Source organism: Artemia franciscana, chromosome 1 (genome assembly GCF_032884065.1).
Source record: "Artemia franciscana chromosome 1, ASM3288406v1, whole genome shotgun sequence".
Classification (NCBI taxonomy): domain Eukaryota; kingdom Metazoa; phylum Arthropoda; class Branchiopoda; order Anostraca; family Artemiidae; genus Artemia; species Artemia franciscana.
The window spans coordinates 29,890,741-29,905,992 of record NC_088863.1 but is presented as its reverse complement, the minus strand read 5'-3'; the positions used below and the strand labels follow the sequence as shown (position 1 = coordinate 29,905,992).

The 15,252-nt window shown below is 34.4% G+C and overlaps 2 protein-coding genes across 6 annotated transcripts in view; one reads left to right on the top strand and one right to left on the bottom strand.

Moving 5' to 3' along the window:
• LOC136028331 (glyceraldehyde-3-phosphate dehydrogenase-like) overlaps positions 1-15,252 on the bottom strand; it is a 360,255-nt gene that overhangs the window by 226,524 nt on the left and 118,479 nt on the right. The window lies entirely within an intron of this gene.
• The window catches only part of LOC136028263 (F-BAR domain only protein 2-like), a 108,387-nt gene that overhangs the window by 19,414 nt on the left and 73,721 nt on the right, over positions 1-15,252 (top strand). For all 5 annotated transcript variants that reach the window (XM_065706031.1, XM_065706022.1, XM_065706017.1 and 2 more), the window contains exons 6-7: positions 6,513-6,611; positions 13,824-13,920. In XM_065706031.1, the coding sequence (XP_065562103.1) occupies positions 6,513-6,611; positions 13,824-13,920 (196 nt within the window). The remainder of the gene's footprint in view (positions 1-6,512; positions 6,612-13,823; positions 13,921-15,252) is intronic.

Sequence of the window (15,252 nt, the reverse complement as noted above, 5' to 3'; positions counted from 1 at the left end):
CTCCCTGAAATTTTCACCTCGGTCCATCGAGTAATCTTCGAAATATTCCAGATAATTTGAAAACTTGGGCACATCTTTTGATTTAGTCAGGTAAACGTGTTGTTTCCAAAGCATACCCTTGAGAAACTCTTTAAATATTGGCTTTGCGGACGATCCAGTTAGCTTAGCTGTTGATTCTCCAGTTATCCTAGACAGAACAACTAGCATTGAAGTTGTCCAAAGGTTCACTTACCTGGGCTCTACAATTTTCTCAGATGGAACGCCCCGAGCTGCAAACAAGGATATCCAAAGCGTCTTCTGCCATGGGTGGGCTGAACCGTTATCTTTGGCGAAAACCGAATATCATTTGTTCACCTTAATTGCGGATTTTCAGCGCCCTTGACTGTTCTTTAATGCTTTATGGAGCTAAAACATGGCATGCATCAACCGCAACACTAAAGGCCATCAACGTATGCCAGACGAAGAGCCTGAGAAGGATTGAAGGTCTAAGGTGGTTCGATTTCATGAGCAATGAGAAGCTGCTGCAGCTTACCAAGCACTGTCGGTTTTCTATCCAAGCAGCTGAGCGTACATTATGATGGTTCGGACACTTACTTCGAATGCCCCAGCACTTACACGCAAAGACGATCTTTGACTTTGACCCTACGGAAGCCGGTCGGAAGTGACCCCGCGACAGGCCGAAGAAACGATAGTCCGACAGCCAGTCCGAGCTTCTGGCGATGGCAAATACCAGACCGAGTGAAGCACTAACGCTTGCATTGGACCGAAATGGATGGAGGAGGCAGACGCCACTCTAGGCTGAGCAGCGCCCGACAGGAAACCTTAGTCAAGTAAGTCAAGTCTTGTGGACGATTTGCAAGAGCTAATATCGGATCGGACAACCAAGGTAAAACATAGCCATCTTTTTTACTAAATATATTTGTCAACAATGCTGGGACTGCGGGACGCTCTCAACCTTGAAGCTACACTTAATAGGTCTTTTGAATTTCTGAAGAAAACTGCCATTTCGAAATTTTGATCCGATATTTGGGGGACTATTGGAGGGCCGGGTAGCAGGAAAGGGCATTGACGGGAGGTTAGTTGCCCTTCGGTCACTTTGGACTCTTTAAAAAGGGCACTAGAAAGTTCAATTTCAAATCGAACGAGCCCATTCTCATGTTCCTACGAACATATGACAGTACGGAATAGATAGGAAAAAGTTTTTGGGCCTTTTCTGGACTTTTGTCGTGCCCTATTTAGAGGAAGCCAATATTTTTCTTTATTTATGATTCTAAATTGGGTAATCTCTTTAGCCCAAGGACTTAAAGATGTATGTTTCGAAACGATCGAGAAAAATTTTGGGGGTATTTTTTTACACATTACCTTGTCATGGCTCAAGGACTTACGACTGAAAATTCCAAACTAGTCAGGGAAAAATAGTTATTTGTCCTGTTTTTAGGACCCATACCCCCTCCCCCCCACAACGCACAACAAGTTGTGTAGTTCTATTAATTCAGATAACGTTAACGGAAAGTTTCAAGCTATTGGACACCTAAGATGAAAACTGTAAATCCTGTAAAACCTATTTTAAACAGTTGACAATTCAGGTATAACTTACGGCCATTGTCTCAGGGGCATTGGGGATCATATCGTACCCAGAGATATATTTATTGATTTTTCGAATATTCTAGACAAAATGGTTATCTGAAAATTTTTACTAGATGTCTCGGTGGGTAGCTGGGGACCGGGAAGCAAAAATGGGCATGGCAGGTTGGCTCGTTGTCTGCCTAATAAGGGCACTAGAACTTCTAATTTCCAATCGAGTAGGTCCCCATCCAAGTGTCTTGAACCATTCTTTCTAAACAAAGCCGATGGGGGAAATATGATACGTAATACATGAAAGGCACATGACTCTTTACATAATTAACACTGGTTCTGACTTGTCTAAGATGTATTTCCATATCTTGTTCGAAAAGTCTGGTAAACTGATTAAGTGGAGAAAGTTAAAAAGTGGTTCTGGCGGTAGTATCAGAAAAATGATTGGTAATTTTATTTAGCGGTTGGCCTTTTTTGCCAATGTCCTTTTGTTACACACTTATTGAATGGGTAGTAGAAAGTCCATGATCAAATATTTAAGTATAAAATAATTTTGACGTGTATCCCAAGTCATTATTTCTATGGACAAGGCTCTAGAAAAATCTTGAATAGTTAATTACCCCAAAATGCTATAAGTTTGTCTATTCCAATGACTTAAAAAGTAGGAGAAGGTAGATTATATCACCAGTATCTGCTTAGATTTAGCTAGCTTGCTTAACCAAGGCCTTCTTTGCACAGGCTTATTGTCAGTTAAAACACTTCTTGTAAACAATTGCATTCTGATTAACTATTACTTGTAGAGAAATTTCCCGCTTTAATCCAACGGAAATGCAGATTAATAATCAGGATAATTTAATTCTCTTTCAAATCTTCTATTTTTTAACGACGACACAGACACTTCAATAAAAGTGGTGTTGTTGTTTGTGTTTCTTTCTTCCCTCATTAAATTACCGGAGATACAACCCTTATAGGCTCACCGTACTCCCTTATCTTGCTCTTAAGAGGATGTGATACCTTAAAATCATTTTGCGAGGCACAGGATCGGCTGACTTTCTCAAAGACAAAGGACATATTAGCGAATGTTCCAATGTTGCTATGTCGGTAAGTTTTCCAATCAAAGCGGATAGTATCTTAGGGAAACCCGAAAAGCGGCCAAATTGCTAGAATAATATTTCCTTGGGGCTGATTTTTGTTTTCCTAGCAGGTATGCTAGAAAATTTTTTGGGACTGTCCTTTCCTGAAGTTTAAAAAGGAAGTTCTGCTCCATTTAATCGAACAAACAAAATCCACGTTGTAAGAAGATGTAAGTTTCATTAAAACTAAAATATACCTCTATTTCCCGCAAAAAAAACGGGAAAAGTTCAATAGTTTTTCCAACATTTTTGGGAAATTAGGTATTGGCTTTTACTTATCTATCGTTTATTCAGATCTCCTCATCCGAGCGCTACATGCTATAACAGGACCACCCAAGCAATGTCGAATAGTTTAGCCACATAAACTAAAATGGTCTATAATGGACGAGATAGGTTGATTCTTTAAGAATCATATGGCCTTCAATGATGTATCACTGCTCTTAATCTCCGATAATTTATCCACGGTATGTATCACTGGACACTAGTTAGTAATAATTGACACGTCAGATAAGCTTGCAGATTAATCTATATATATAAAAATAAGTTGTCTGTGGATCTGTGGATCTGTGGATCTGTGGATCAGGTGACGTCAAAACTGAAAAAACTAAAAAAAGGCAAAAACTACAAAAAAAACTAAAAACTAATAAAAAAATAAAAAAGCTAAAAAACTAAAAAAAGGCAAAAACTACAAAAAAAACTAAAAACTAATAAAAAAGCTAAAAAACTAAAAAAACTAAAAAAAGGCAAAAACTACAAAAAAAACTAAAAACTAATAAAAAAAATAAAAAAGCTAAAAAACTAAAAAAACTAAAAAAAGGTAAAAAACTAAAAAAACTAACTACAAAAAAACTAAAAACTAATAAAAAAAATAAAAAAGCTAAAAAACTAAAAAAACTAAAAAAAGGCAAAAACTACAAAAAAAACTAAAAAATAATAAAAAAGCTAAAAAACTAAAAAAACTAAAAAAAGGCAAAAACTACAAAAAAAACTAAAAACTAATAAAAAAAATAAAAAAGCTAAAAAACTAAAAAAACTAAAAAAACTAAAAAAAGGTAAAAAACTAAAAAAACTAAAAACTAAAAAAAACTAAAAATAAGGAAAAAACTGAAAAATAAGCTAAAATAAAGGTAAAAACCAATAAAAAACTAAAAAAAAAACTGAAAAAACTAAAAAAAGGCAAAAACTACAAAAAAAACTAAAAACTAATAAAAAAAGTAAAAAAGCTAAAAAACTAAAAAAACTAAAAAAACTAAAAAAGGTAAAAAACTAAAAAAAAACTAAAAAAAAAAAAAAAAAAGGAAAAACTGAAAAATAAGCTAAAATAAAGGTAAAAACCAATAAAAAACTAAAAAGAAAAAAAGGAAAAAACTAAAAAAAATTTTCATCTAAAAAACTAAAAAAACTAAAAAAGGTAAAAACTAAAAGAACTAAAAAAGAAAAAAATAAATGACGACACTCAAAGAGAAAGCGACCAGGACAAAAGGAATGTTCGATTAGCAATCAACAAAGCACCGGGACACAGGGAGTATAAATGACGACCAGGACATAAGTAAAAAAAAAAACTAACAAAACTAAAAAGAAGGTAAAAACTACAAAAAAACTAAAAAGAAAAAAAAAACTAAAAACTAATAAAAAAACTAAAAAATCTAAAAATCTAAATAAACTAAAAAAGAAAAAAAAGGAAAAAAATAAAGGAGAAAAACAAAACTAAAAAACGAATGTATATACAGACCGGGACACCGGGATACAAATGACGACCGGGACACAGGGAATATAAATGACGACCGGGACACAGGGACACAACTACAACGGGGAAACAGGGGGATATAAATGACGACCGGGACACCGGGACAGGGAATGGTCGATTAGCAATCACCATCAACAAAGCTCAAGGGCAATCATTAGAATCATGAGGTATAGATCTGAATACAGATTGTTTTCCCATGGACCATTATATGTTGCATGTTCAAGAGTCGGTAAACCTGACAATCTATTTATATGCAAAGACAATGGGACAGCAAAGAATGTTGTATATTCGCAAGTTTTACGTAGTTAAAACCATATATATATATATATATATATATATATATATATATATATATATATATATATATATATATATATATATATATATATATATATATATCTATATTCACAGGTGGGACATAGGGACACAACTACAATGGCGCGTAACTATTATGGCGCGTAACGACTTACGCGCGCGGGGGGGCTTGGGGGGGCGCGAAGCGCCCCCACCAACTAGGTGTTGGGGTGGCGCGAAGCGCCACCCCAACAGCTAGTATTGTATATATGCATGTATTTATATTTAAAAAAGATCATATTATTCAAGCTCGATTTTTGTGTTCACCTAATTGGTAAATTTAATGCTTAAATAGTAATTACGGAAAAATCTCATTTGATGTTGTTCTTAATTTACTAGGCTATTTATAACTAAAATTTTGTATTTTATTCATGCACAAGTACGGAGGGAAGTCACTGGATCTTGCCCCTTCTTGGAAACTTTGCAATTAATTTCTCATACAGTAGTTGTTTTGTAGTTCCCTCCTTCCCTTTGATTTGGACAAATATGCCCATCCTCCACCTAAAAAAAAACAAAACAATTTCACACATTCCTGCAAAGTAATGCAAAAATAATGCTGGCATCATAATTCCTTAGGTATAGGCCCGCGTATGCGAGGGTGGTGGTGGAGGGTTCTCCCCCCAAATTGTTTTTATACCGAATTTTTGATTTGGTAAAATATCAAAGTATTTTGTGATTTTCCCTGTATTTTCCAATATTTTTATTTAACTTTCCTCGCTTTCGTGTTTTTTAGCTTTTAGTTTCCAACCTGGAAAAATCCCTGCGTTTGAGCTTACCTGCGTAAGGCAAGCTATGAATCGTAACTTTTGGGAAATAGGGCCCCGCTTTCTCGGTTTATGGTCTTTTAAGACTAGTAATTAATTTTAAGCTTATTTTTTTTCTAACATTATGACATCTTTCTCGTAAAAGATTAAATAGAACAATAAACCAAGATAAAGCAACTAGATTTGATTTACAGTTAGATATTTTTAGAACTTTTCAGCAATTATATAAACGTCTCTGCCAACGATCTTAATTAATGATTTGACCGAAAATAACGAGCTTCAGTTCTTTTCTACCGACAAGCAGGTTTAAACTCATAAATCTGGATTGTAAACATGTTGTTCCACTGACAGTCTAGATCATGAAATGTTGTTGCCGGGAAAGATGGGATTGTGAGTTCATAATCTGGGTTGTAAATTTGACAACTTTGCTCGAAAAAAAAGAAGCGAATTTGGATTGGGAATTTTGCTGGGAGATGGATTGGTTTTATAAATTTTTCTAGTCCACAGCTTGCAATTCGATTGCTAAGATTTTTAAATCGATTTTATAAACTTCTTTGTTCAACCAATACTTCCGAATCCCATTTTTCTTTCCATGTATTTCAGGTCATAGAGTCTTGTGTGGGGAACATAATTATGAATGTTTCCTGTTTTGTTCAAATTTTTTTGTCAAATAAGCCTGCATTCTGTTTTAAGGTTCTGGTTTATTGGTGGAAGAAACCTTATATCAGGGCGTCAGGACTAAAAAAATATCAAATATGAATATTGTTACATAAATGCTCAATTTTGAATTACATTATCATGTCGAATCATGAAATAGCTATTTAAAATTAAGCTTAAAAGTAAAAAAAATAGAAATAAAAAAATGACAATACAGTTTTAATAGTTTGGATTGATTGTTTTTATATAAACTAATATTATAATAACATTTATTTTTTTCAGCATTTTCAAGAGATTGAACAATCACATTTAGCTCAACTGAAAGAATTTCTGAGCACATATATTCAGCTAATTCAGAGCAACTATGATAGTGTTGGGAAGGTAAGTGCAGTCGTTTGTTTTTTGTTTTTGTTGTAATTATTTCTTTTAAAAGCAATGCAATTTGTTTCGATACGATTTTTGACGTTCTGATATAGAATACTTGTAGTAAATTTTATCATTTTTATATAATTTCTGCTGAAAAAATTTCTGAACTGTTTAGTACAAGTAACTGTTGATTTTAGAGCTTTAGCCTGTAAAAAAAAAAGAATGCATCGAAGGACCTGCTGTTTTATCATGGCGTATTATAGATGACACTCATTTTTTATTCTAATGCTACGCAAAGATGCTAAATATACATAGAGAAACCTCCTTCTCATTTGTGGGTTTTGCAACTTGATCTGATGCTTTTTCCAAAATCAAAAGATTCCTTACCTGAGATTCTCATGGAGCTCTAGAGGCACCCAAGGTATTGAATAGAAGATCACTAAAAGATATCTTTCTCTTTAGCCTGCTGCAGCCAACACATCTTTCCACTCAGGATGTGGGAATGTACTACGAGTGCAGACATCTGACTGTTATGTGAGGCGTAGGCTATTCTTTCAACGACTCTTCCTAGATCCTGAAGGTTTCTTCAATGAAAAGTTGTCTTTGGTATTCTTTGGTCTTGAATATGTAAGATTTGGCTCATGTGTCGCTATTGACTTTGGTAGAGTGGTTGTGGTAAAGCCAAGTTCTAGCAACTGAAGAGCTACTTATGAATGTAAATCTGTCACTTAAAAGAAATAAGCTACTCGGAGATTCTTATTCGGTATAAAGAAAATGCTCACCGCTAAAGACGGTATTTCTGAGCAGATCGAAATCTGTATCAATTTATCATTAACATTAGGGAGAGTAGTGCACAAGTTTAGAATATTTGCAAGCGTACGTCAGAGCTACGACACATTACCCACAATACGCTGGCATCGAACCTTTAAATAGAAGTACGTTCTCTTTTAACAGCTATTCCCGCCAATTTTTGCATTCGGAAAATTATTATAAAGAGAAGTGTATCACATCAAACACAGACAGACATATGATTCTGTCATCTGAAGGTGAATTTGAACTATTGTCAAGCAAATACAGGTGTTCTGGTGGGATAATCTTTGATAATTTGTAGGTACGTCACTGGACGTTCTGATATGCATCTTTGTAGTCCAGTACTGTTGGGCTTCACCCCCGCAATTCTTTTCTTAATTTTGCATTAATTTTAGCTTTTTTTGTGGCTGTGTGTGAAACTCTCCACCTTAGTTTATTTTTGTCTAAGTCTTAAAAGGTCAACGTTCATCGTGTTTAGAGCTTCCTTTAACTCTTTGTCAAGGATTTTGTATTGTTATTCCCTGCATACTTCTGGAGTTTTAGCGTGGGGCCTCTTCATTTTTTTAATGGTAGTGCCTTAATATTTTTTTTTTGTAATTGACATTCTAAAAATATTGCAGTTTCTCACTGTCTTTTTCTCTATTGTTTTCTGAATATCCTCTTCTATGAAGCAAAGTGCTTTAAACTGATTACTTTCCTCAGTGACAAAGCTCCCTTCCTAGCATGGGCAGTTACCTTTGATAAATCAAGCAAAGTGTGATGAGCTTGCAGTTCGCTGTGTGTTTGAAGCTTGATGGCTGCAGCTTCTATCCTTAAACCATAATAAGAACTGGTGTCTACCCTATGAGATCCTGTGACATTTTCGAGGTTATAATCTATGGTATCACAAGCCATCGGTGGAGTTGGGTCTGAATAGTGCCGTTGAAAGATTACAAGGAGTATTTGTGGGTAGCTTTGTGTGCGAAGACATTTACTGCCGACAAGAAAACTACTTGTGAAGACCGAGTCGACTGAACGAAAGCCATTTTTAATGTTCTCGTCTGTCCCGTGGCTGCCTAATACCTATTTATTTTGCATTTAGGTTCCTAACTTTGAGAATAATATTGTCCAAAATCTCTAACTTCCTCGGTAATGTAGTTTGCCGGGACGTTGACGACTGCTAACATCTTGGCGTAGTGTCCAACAAATCCTAACGTCTACAGCAGGGCGAAACTCAGTTCAGAGATCTGTTACGGAGAGGTACATGGGGCTTCGTCTTTTTGATTCCTCAGGGTTTGATATATATTGGTAAAACAAAAAAAACAAGTTTTTTTAAATGAAAGTAAGGAGCGACATTAAAACTTAAAACGAAGAGAAATTACTCCATATGTGAAAGAAGCTTTTCCTCCTCAACGCCTCGCTATTTACGCTAAAGTTTGACTCTTTCTCTTAGCTCTACTTTTTAAAACAGTAAAAAACTTTAGCGTAAAGAGCGGGGCATTGAGGAGGAAATGTCCCTTTCATATACGGAGTAATTTCTGTTCATTGTAAGTTTTAATGTCGCTCCTTACTTTCATTTAAAAAAAAACTTGTTTTTTTGTTTAATTTCTGAACGTTTTTGAATTAATACATGTTTTGATCTTGGCTCTCCGCACATAAATAATTAAAACGGAATTTGCATATTAATTTTTTTGGCTAAATGGCTTTCTCATAATTTTAATCGGAAGATTTTGTGAAAAAAGGAGCGAAGGAGGAGGCCTAGTTGCCCTCCAATTTTTTGATTACTTAAAAAGGCAACTATAACTTTTAATTTTTTACGAACGTTTTCATAAGTAAAAAATATGCGTAACTTACGAATTAACTTACGTAGCGAACTTACGGGGGCTCACCCCTCGTCGATACCTCGCTCTTTACACTAAAGCTTAAATTTTGTCCCAAATCCTTAAGAATGACCCCTGAATCACAAAGGCCGTAGAATAAAAAGTTGAAATTACTAAAAATACTTAAGCGTAAAGAGCGAGGTATTACGAGGAGGTAAACCCCTTATATGTGTAATAATTTATGTTCGTTTTAAATTTTAATGCTGCTCCTCATTTTCAGTAGAGAAACTTTTCATATTTAATTTTTCATTGTTTTTTTTTTTTTTTTTTTTAAATAATGCTAGAAAATCCTGCGCTCCCTTGATTGAAAGTCGTTTCCCCCCATGAGAAGTTCCTCCATGGAAAAATCTTCCCACGTACCCCCCCCCCCCTCTTAACCCCCCCCCCCCCCCAAACCAAAAAAATCTCCCTGAAAACGTCTATATGTAAACGTCTATATGTTACTATATGTAAACACAGGTCAAAGTTTGTAACTTGCAGCCCCTCCCATGGGGACTACGGAAGAGTAAGTCGTCACTAAATACATAGTTATTAGGTCTTTCGACTATGGTGAATAAAATGGCTATCTCAGAATTTTGATCCGGTGACTTTGGGGAAAAATGAGCGTGGGAGGGGGCCTAGGTGCCCTCCAATTTTTTGGTCACTTAAAAAGGGCACTAGAACTTTTAATTTCTATTAGAATGAGTCTTTTCGCGACATTCTAGGACCACCGAGTCGATACAATCTCCCCTGAAAAAAACAACAACAAATAAACACGCATCCGTGATTTGTCTTCTGGCACAAAATGTGAAATTCCACATTTTTGTAGAAAGGAGCTTGAAACTTATACAATAAGGTTCTCTGATACGCTGATGGTATGATTTTTGTTAAGATTGTATGACTTTTAGGGGGTGTTCTCCCCTATTTTCTAAAATTAGGCAAATTTTCTTAGGCTCGTAACTTTTGATGGGTACGACTAATCTTGATGAAACTTATATATTTAAAATTAGCATTAAAATGCGATTCTTTTGATGTAACTATTGGTATCAAAATTCCATTTTTTACAGTTTCGGTTGCTATTGAGCCGGGTCGCTCCTTACTACAGTTCGTTACCACGAACTGTTTGATTAAATTAAAAAAAAAACTAAGTCTTTTGCATAAAGTAACGACAACATCAAAACTTAGAAAGAACAGAAAGTTATTCCGTATATAAAGTGGGCATCCCCCCCCCCAATACCTCTCCTCACGCAAATTTTTTTCTCAGAAATTATAAAAATGTTCTGATCCTAATACACGGCCCTTGAGTTTCAGGAATTGTTCTTAAAGAATTGAGACAAAAGGTCGAACTTTAGCGTAAAGAGGGGGTATTGAGAAGGGGGCAGCCTACCTCATATACGGAATAATTTCTTTTCGTTATAAGTTTTAATGTTACTCCTTACTTTCAGTAGAAAAAAATTGTTTTTTAATTTAATTTCTGATCGTTTTTCAACAGCAAATCCCCCCATCCGCAATAAAATATTTCATAGAAAGCTCCTGCCACGGAAAATTCTTCCGTCGAGAAATTGCCCCCGGACAATTTCATTCTCGCTGCGTAATTCACCTCAGGAAATATCTTGCATATGATTCCGTCTGAAAAATACTCCTTAACATGTTTTAATTTGAAGAGGGCTCATTTTTGTTTCATTTCTGATCATTTTTAAGGTCATGGAGGAATCCCCCTGTGTAGATACATAATTCCAGGAAATACTTCCACCTGGAATTTCCCCTGGTGATAATTCCTTGGTGGAGATTCTCTCCTGTGGGAGATCTCCCCACCACATAAAAATCTCCCAAAGAATTTCGACTCCGCTGAAAATTCCCCGCGTACAATTCCCCCAAAACATCTCATGTAAAATGGGATGGCCAGCAAGAAGGCAAGACAAATAAAACGAATTCCGTATGCGAATTCTGGCAAAGTCCCCCAAAATTTCTCCTGAGAAGTTCACCCCCCCCCCAGGAACTTCCATCTCAATGAGAAATTCTCCTCGTAGAAAACACATCTCCAGAACCCCCCCCCCCCCGAAAAATGTCGGTTTCCTTTGCCATAGCAAATACTATATAGAAACAATGGACAATTTTCATAACTAGCGGCCCTTCAATTTCGCTTTTTACTTTCATATCCACCAATTTAGATCCTTCCTCGAAAACTTTATTCAGGGATACACTGTTTTTAGGGCGATTGAATGAAACCAATGGTTTCAGAAAATAAAGGTACGGTAAAAAAATATTATGTCCATATATACTGCCGTTTTCCGCCATCATTCACCCACATTGAGCGCAAAGTTGTTGAGGTAACCATTCTGTTTAGAGAATGGAAAAGCTTTATATACATTTCGATTTCGTTCTTAATCACACTATTGGCAGTATCATTTACTGAAGAACTAGTAACGGAAATTAAATAAAGAATAATAGCTTTTCCTCATGAAAAAAACGAACATCAATGCTTTGATCGAACAAAATTATCATGAATACAGGGGTACTGTTGCCTGGTTTAACACCTTAGTCTTTAGGTTTAAGTTTCATTTGAGCTAGTGTAACAAATACAGTCTGTTGGTAATGGTTTATTTTTATGTTATGTATTGTTTTTTTTTGTAGTATCATAGTATACTACATATAATCTATTTATATACTATATCTTTCACAAACTTAAACTGAAAGGTATTGGTGTTTCCAACGTTACTGGGAATTTTATGCATTAAATCAAATACACTTCAATGAGTAATTCATTCTCGAAGCATTTTGGTAAATAGTATAAATTTGAGGATGTCTATTTTTTTCTTTAAATTGTAAGTTATACTTTAGCGGAAAGAGTAGGAGGTTGAGGGGACAGAAAAAATATTTGTTTCTATCATTTAATATCTAACAATATGTTTAGGTGTAGTTTGTAGCAACACGCAAAAAAAAAAAAATGTTTTATGCGATTTATTCATTTTTTGAATTTGGTCCGCCCCAAATAATTTACTGCAAAAGTGTGGCATGTCTCGCCTTTTATCTCCAGTGCACACCAAGAATATTCTTCTGCAGTAAATGTACCATGACATTTGAATGTCATGAATGACATTCATGTCAGTACAATTAAAAAAAATTGTACTTAAGGGGTAAGCAAATTTGTGTTCTCAGATACAAGTGCCCAAAAGTTATGCAAATAGCCCATATGAAATAGAAGCTCCGACGCTTCTTTAAAAAATAGCAGGTACGGCTCAATTTCCAACAATCCTTTGTTACTTGTGCGCATACTCAGTCTCTGATACCTATTGGTAAACAGTGTGTACGCTCCTTCTCTGACTTTTTGATCAAAAGGTACGTACGCTCATTCTCTGACTTGCTCTGTAGCTCTCTTTTGGTACCGGCAAGGAGGCTCTGTCTTTAACCCACTGACAAAATGTACGGACGATTTGTCTCTGATCCCTCTTGCTAAGAAGCGCTCATGGTCCTACCCCCAATTGCTTTGGCTAGCTCTGTCTCTGGTCGCCTTTTGCAAACAGTGAGAATGCTCGGTCTCCAGCCTCTCTCTGGTCATTTGTTGTGAATTGTAAAAATCTTTGGTAGTTGTTTATTTTATAAATTCATCAGCTGTGGTATTACTTTAGTTTTGAAGATGCTAGGTTTCACAATAGGGCGAACAGGGTTTAATAGGGCCAAAATTTGTGTACGTGTGGGACACACAATTCTTTAAGAAAGACTGCTCAAACACAAGGTCCGTCTAAACTCAAACTCGATTGATACATTATTTTATTATTTTTGCACACGTTATTCATTAATTTAAGTTCGGTATTTTATCCTTACTTTATCGTCAATTAACGAATGATTCAATTATTTTTTGTTAACTTTTATTGAAGCAAATGTTGCTTTTCCCTGGCGTGATCAACATATTCCTGAGAATACTGGTTTTAATGGGACTCCTCGGGAAAAAAAAAAAATGCAAAACTCCAAATTTTTGCAGGTAGGAACTTAAAACCACTGCCTTTGGACTCTCTGATATTCTTTTTATATTGGAGTAGTTTTCATTGAGATCGTTTGTCCTTTTGGGGTATTTAGCACTTTTTTTTTATAATGAGTTGCATTTTATCAGACTCTACCCCACTTTACAAAAGGCCGTTTTAGGCCTATAAACAGATCGTTTACTAATTGTTATCTATGTTCGGAACTCGGGACCTCTCTTTCTAGTTCCTCGTAAATTTTTGTCTGGAAAAACTTTCCCCTATCCTACTCTGGAATCCCTGCTCTTTGTGGATTCAACAGAGAAGTCTTAATAGAAGAGGTACTTGGTAGTCATTCTTCATGTTTCTCAAACATATCAGTTTACACTTCTAACAAACCTGACGACAAAAGATCCATCGAAATATCTCTCCAAGTTTCAAATGATGCCTGAAATTTTTGTTGCTACAGATGAGCTCTAATACCTTTTCTAATTTTTTACAATAGCTGATTTTGAAGCTATTGTCCTACTCAATGTTTGATTTGATGCTTGTGGGTTTATGCAAGAAGTTAATATACTGTTAAAAATATTGCAAGATAGATAATTCTTTCCACCTTTCAGATTCACTTGGAGTTCAAGCGTCAATGTGACGAGCTGACCGTCGAGAAACTTTTAGAAATGTTTGTAAGGACAAAGTGTACTGGTCTGCAGAAACCTGGTATGTATATTCCTAAATATTCACTAGAAACCATTTGCTCGATTGTTTTGCGGCTTTTTTTTATTGTCGTTGACTTTCGTTAAATTTTCATTGATCAAAGAAGTTCCCAAGAAAGTAAACCTTCCGAATTTGCTTCGTCTATTGTTATCACTTTCAGGGTGTGTATGTATTTGCCTAGAAATAAATGTATATATATATATATATATATATATATATATATATATATATATATATATATATATATATATATATATATATATATATATATATATATATATATATATATATATATATATATATATATATATATATATATATATATATATATATATATATATATATATATATATATATATATATATATATATATATATATATATATATATATATATATATATATATATATATATATATATATATATATATATATATATATATATATATATATATATATATATATATATATATATATATATATATATATATATATATATATATATATATATATATATATATATATATATATATATATATATATATATAGACTTGAATCCAAATTGAATTATCTTTCGTCAATGCTATTGGTAACTATTCTACTAAAACTAGATGCAACAAGATATTCGCGCAATAATCGGCATCTTCAGAAAGACTGGAAAGTGACTTTTTTACCCGTTCAAACAATCATGGAAAAAGACTAGGGTTATCTCTGGGATGACAGAATATTTGAGATCTGAAAACCTGTTTTTGAGTGATAACTAAAATATAGTTTAGATGAATATAAAACAGATAGATAAAACGGCCAGGACTTTCTAAAAGACAACATCACCAAGTCAAAAGGCCATGCAACTGTCATTATTGGCTGGGATAGTGTTTCTCTAGTGTATCTGAATTTGCTCATAGGAGGCGAACAAGGCTCTTAACGAATTTTTTCAGACTTCTGAGCCATCTAGATCATTTTTTTAGGCGAGAATATCCCAAGTTACATAAATACATATACAATTATTACTCGTTCATAAAGATAGTATTTACTATCTTTATAAGTCAGCAATAATTGTATATATATGTATTTTTCCCGAAAAGGGCTTCATGTTTTTTCGAGAAAATAGGCATCCTATGATATTCTGGTCTTAAAAAACGATCTAGATGTCAGAAGTTTCAGAAAATTCGTTAATAGTCTTAATTTTAGAAAAAAAATTTATTTGAGTGTCGTCAATTTTGTATACATTAGTATTGCAATGACGTTGTCACACTTGTTACACTCATTTGGAGAAATTGAAGATTTTCATGTTTGGATAAGTTTATATTAAATTGCTGAAAGAGCAAAAGAACTGG